The sequence below is a fragment of the Sitodiplosis mosellana genome, unplaced genomic scaffold (assembly GCF_009176505.1).
Source record: "Sitodiplosis mosellana isolate CC-2019 unplaced genomic scaffold, AAFC_SMos_1.0 Smas_scaffold_42, whole genome shotgun sequence".
NCBI lineage: Eukaryota > Metazoa > Arthropoda > Insecta > Diptera > Cecidomyiidae > Sitodiplosis > Sitodiplosis mosellana.
Window position 1 is genome coordinate 247,985 of NW_022595284.1, and position 5,616 is coordinate 253,600.

At 38.0% G+C, this 5,616-nt stretch overlaps 1 protein-coding gene across 1 annotated transcript; it reads right to left on the bottom strand.

Annotated features, from left to right (window-relative positions):
* Nucleotides 1–2,003: 2,003 nt before the first annotated feature.
* LOC129569779 (phenoloxidase 2-like) lies at nt 2,004–5,134 on the bottom strand. Its single transcript, XM_055448945.1, has 8 exons — nt 4,780–5,134; nt 4,412–4,724; nt 4,185–4,290; nt 3,480–3,909; nt 3,235–3,347; nt 2,801–3,143; nt 2,599–2,736; nt 2,004–2,476 (listed from the first exon to the last, which is right to left on the bottom strand). Exons 1-8 carry the CDS (start codon nt 5,078–5,080, stop codon nt 2,160–2,162), a joined length of 2,061 nt encoding a protein of 686 aa, XP_055304920.1. The 5' UTR covers nt 5,081–5,134; the 3' UTR covers nt 2,004–2,159.
* Between the last annotated feature and the right edge of the window lie 482 nt (nt 5,135–5,616).

Consider the following 5,616-nt stretch of genomic DNA (forward strand, 5'->3'; position numbering starts at 1 on the left):
CTTTATTTTTATTGCACGAAATAACTGTCACACATTTGTTATTTCCGTTTTGATGTATGGCGTGAGGCGATATGGCAGCGAAAATGCATTAGTACACATGATGTATTTGCTATTATGAAGACGATAACGATAAGATGTGCACACATTGGCACACTCAAGCACTACATGGTGCCTTGCTCCATCAAACAGCTCTATCCGAGTTTTCAAGCATAATAATGTTAATACGCTTGAGTTTATATGTGACGAGGGAAGGATATTGAACTAAGACTTCGATACTTCACTTCCTTATGCAAACAAACTTTTTTCATAAACAAGGTGTTGTCGAGAAAAAAATAGGAAAAGTTTGTCGATACTTTGATTTTTAGCGCACTATAGGCACCTTAACGCTGCTGGAGATTATAGTTATTGGCACAACGAAAGCATATCCTAATTGTCGGAGAAGATTCATAAACAATTTGCCGCAACTAGAAAATCCCAAACGAGAAAACTTTTCTAAGCACATGATGCATCACAGTGCTCATAAATGCTTCATAATAATTGAATTATTTCACAGTTCACACTGTATTCCATTGCTGCCGCAAAGGATCTAATCACAAACTTTAGCTCTGGAATTTACAGCTAAAGTATATTTTAATTATGAAATTTGCACCACGCATAACTTTTTTGGCTCGTTTTTTTCTTATGAAAATAAAACGTTTCATGCTTACGCGGCTTAATTTACTCGTAATGAAATAAAACTTCAAACTCATCATTACCGTACGCCTTGGAAATTGCGGCTGTTTTTGATTTCACCATTCCAAATTGAGTTTCTACCCCAAAAAAAAATGTAAATTGCTTGCGGAATGGTTAAAGAGTTTGATGTACGGCTTCGTCTATATCGAACCCTAAAACTAATCCATACCGAACAAATCAATATGCAATGGCTTTGATTTACTTTTTTCGGTAAACATTTCACAAGCTAAATCTGTCGTTCAACTCGAAAACAAATTTCGCATGAAAAGAAAACTTCTGGATAAAAGAAAAAGGAAACTTCTCCAACCATAAGATTAATGGAAATGTTTGGCAGCAAGTTTTTTTTTCCTCCTTTGCACCTTTCTAGCTGAACGAGCATTCACTCAATTTCGTTTTTCACCTTCCATTTTTCATGTTTAACCAAAGCTGTTTTCTGTTTACAATCCATTAAATGAGAAACAGAAAGAAAAACTGAAACGCGTCGGTCTTTGGCACAAAAACGGCTTTTACTCAACCCGGAATATATCGATGCATTTTTCATGCGATACAATGCGGCAAACGAATGCCACTGGAGGCATTTTCAGAGCAACAGAAAAATGCATTAAAATTTTTTGGATGAATACAATTTTATTTGCTTTCGGAATGTATGTGTTCTGTGGCGATATTCGAACGAAACCTAAAGAAATACAAAAGAAAATACATGACACATTCTTGCTAAAACGGCACTACACACCTTATGGAATGGGTGTATTGAACTCACCATATCACGGAACTAAATCTAATCGATACGTGCATATGTTTTTTTCATCAACTTCTTCAATGTACGGCACATATAGCAACGACTGACATAAACTAACCGAAGTAGAGGACGCAATTCAAATTATTTTCGGAATTCACGTTTCTTCTTATCGATTGAAGCTTGTACATATAGCCAACAAATAGGTTTGCATTTTTTATGCATGCGATGAGGATAGACCACAAACAAACCATGCCAACGGATTGTCCGTTAAAATTCATTAGCCAGTATATTGGTTATGTGTCAGTCATTTTGTCATCGACATGTTTTTCAATTACACCAATTATCAGTTTCAATCGTTTAGTGATAATTGTTCCCTTTGTCGACTATAATTAAAATTAACTGTGAGAATTATCAACTGTGCGCCAGTTGTTCATTCGTATTGGGCTTGTTTTCAAAGTAAATGGAAGTAATCAATGATATTTCCATGAAAGCAAACCAATTAAGTGATTATTTTTTTTTGCAGTTTATTAAACGATAAGTATATTTGTAGTTTAGAATATTCAGTAATGAGAGGCGAGAATGAATAGTTGGATAAAAGTGCATCACATGCAGTTATTCAATGGTTTTTATAAATATTGAAGGATTCAATCAAAATCATGAAATAATTGCGAGTGATTTGTCATTAAATTCATGGTCGTCTGCGTTGCACCGTACGATCTTCATGCACAATGGTGCATGGGATGCTATTCATGTTGGGAGTTAAGAATTGTTGCAAGCGATCAACGCCTTGACGTGCCAAGCGGTCAAATGGATAACCCATCGATCTACGGTCTGGATACAAGCGATCACGAACACCACAAAACGCACTCGCATCGGAGCACGTGCCCACCAAATCTTGATCAATTCTGTCATCATTGTAGTTAGATACCATTACAAACAGTACACATTCAAAGCCCCTTCCCGTTCTTCCTTTTGGAATGAGCATATGTTGGGGCCATCCACAGCCTATACTTTTTGTATGTGTTTTGAAATATTTGGAAACAGCAACGAGAAAAAGATGTTTGAGAGAAAAAAAAAATGATATTTTAGAAAAAAAACTCATTTTCAATGGATACTGTATAATTTACCGCAGAAATTGAATGCTTCCAGCTCTTGTGTATTGTCACCTGGCCGATTTGTATCAATATCGCGGAATGTACGCTCAAACGGAATAGTAAGGGATGAGTCAGTCGAACGGCGTCTGATCAAATTATCACCAGGATTTACTATAGAATCGAAAGAATGCGATTACCCTTTGCTAGGAGATATCAAACATGTAAAATAACTTGCATGAAATAGTGAATTTGTCCAGTTCAATCATGAGAAGTCGTTGATCTCTGAATAAAAATGGTTGGCCTCTCTCGTCGTTTCGTGGACCCAAAAATATGCGACACGTGCCCATAGCCGGGCGACCAGTGGTGTTGTTCACGTTGATGTTATAGGTGAAGTCGGCATTTTGCAAGTGTGTAAACCGGGCAAATACATTTCCACGGGGAACAAAATCAAGACCACGCGATAAGTCGACATCAGATTGTTGCCAGAATGTTTGAAGCACATTTGGTGGGCCACGATCTGTTCGCACTTGGATATTAGTTACTTGAATACCTGGATAATCAAGCTGCCGAGTTGTGTACTACAAAAAAAGTTTAGCATGTTACTGTGAGCGTTGATTCATTCGCATGTGCTGAAAAGAAGAAAGACGATTTTGAAGTATTTGAATTTACTTGAGGTAAGCGCTGCTTGTGCTCTTGGAACATATCATCGACAAATGCATGCCATCTGAAGAACGATGGATCTCTGAGTGTGATTGTAAGATCGCCCATCACGCCAAATGATTCTACGAATGAAAATAAAAATCATCGCTTTTGATTTCAATGTGTCATCGACCGAAAGTCAAATTTACTTCCATTGAATACACTCATGAGTAATGAATCTACTTTGAATGCTCAAAATTACATTGAATACACACCTAAGTGACGATTATCTGGATCGTGAGCGTACGAAATGAAGACATGGCCCATGCCATGCAAGTTGCCGTAAAGATCACGATTGATTGAAATAGATGATGACTCCATGATGTCACCCAAAATATCAATCCCACGAGTTTCATCCAATCGAATACGATTGCCAGATGGATCTTCAACCCAGCCCTGATGACACGCTTGCACAAAACGACTGGTCCAACGATCTAAGTCGTTGATATCATATCGAATTTGGTCCAAATCACGGCTCAAATCGGATATCCTGGTGTTTGCTGGGCGGGCTGGCCAAGCACGCGAAGCAACGAGTGAGTCCAGTTTTGGGAAATATCCTTCCTGAATTGGCTCTCTAAAGTTGTTGAAACGCTTTACACGTGACAGTTCATTGCAGAAACGCTCAAGGTTATAACGGGCAATAATCTAAAACATGGGAGAATGTTCAAATCTTCATTCAGAAATAATTATTTGTGGGGTTTGGAGCGAAAATGTCATACAGAAAAGTTGAGAGGAAAAATGTCAAATGAAAAGAGATATCTATATAGTTCACTATAGTTTACCATACAGTTTACTATATAGCTATCCCTTTTCCGCTCATTCATCATCGACATTTTTCCGCTCAACTTTTCTGTATTACATTTTCGCTCTAAACCCCTCATTTTTCTTTCAAACTGACAAAAAATAAGAAAATGTGAGACCTGTTGATGCATATAATAGAAAAGTTCACCACGTCGATCCTTGCGAACGATAGCATCATTGTTCGCATCGGTAGGGTACACGAGATGCCAATGCCAATGGTGCAAACTTTAATTGTGGAATATATGCAATTTTTCGAATTTTGGTTCTCATCAAAGGCAAGGAATCATTCCGAACTCTGACAGAACGCTTGAAATAATAATTTATTTATTAATTGATCGAAACTTACTTGAGTCCGATGTCCTCACGGAAATACCACAACCGATGCTCTGGTTCAAGATCGGAAGCAGTGTAGTCCGTCGGAATGAGAATGGGCACTCGTGATTCTTGTGGTACAACGCTGACTTCTTCTCTGATTTGGCGAAATACTTGCGAATCCATAAATTTGCCAGGGAATAGCTCGGAGACTAACGGAATATTCATGTCTTTAGTGTCTGGCCGATGAAGTATGGCCACCGATATGGCATAATTGAATAGCAATGGATTCACACGATCTCTGGCGTACACCGCCACCGTTAGAAGATCATCAACACTTCTCAATCCTATCAAAGTAGAGTTATTTCAACATTTCTAAAAAATCTAGATAGAACTACGTACCCATAAAAATGTCAATCAATGCACCAGCGATGCGTTTATGACGAGGAATAAACAATGAAAATTGTTCGTCTCGGCCCAATGACATTGGAACACTCAAGTTTGGAAGGGAGATGTTGTCACGAATCGTGACTCGCTCTCCAAAAGGTTCGCCGAATCGATCTTGAACCTCTGGCCGTCCCTTGTAACGATCACTTAAAAGTCTGGGTGGCACATCAAACTTGACGTTCTTTTTCCCTTTCTCCATAAACACTGGCTCGAGCGGACGCTCCATCAAAAACAGCAAATTACGTTTGGCCGACATTTCACATAAACTATTCAACTTCAATGCACTTTAAGAATTCAGAAATAACTTGCACCACTTCTTTAACTGACCGGAAAAAAGTGAATATAATGGGCCGCAACTTCGATATTTATACAAAATTTCAGCTAAAAAAAATCTTCCATCTTTGCGTATTAACGATATGAGAAAAAAAATTGCACATAGGCTAACCAATGACCACAAGACCTAGAACAAAACGGGAAACAGATAATTCTTATTGTGCAATATTCAAAATGCAAAAAAATTCAAGGATATGGCCACAGATAATCAAATGTTGTAGAATGCAAACCATGATGGAAAAACATTCGAAAATGAACTCAGCTCGACGAAGGGAAACAATGCAAAACCAAATGTGGTGTCGGCACGGTCGAATTGAGGCTGTAAATGAGTATCGTATTATGCTTATCTGAATTTTTTCGTGATTGAACCAAAACACATCCGTAAATTCATATTTGCTTCATATGCATTTTATCGGTTCGTAATGCCAATTTTGTGGCCATTGCATTCAAGACTGGTAA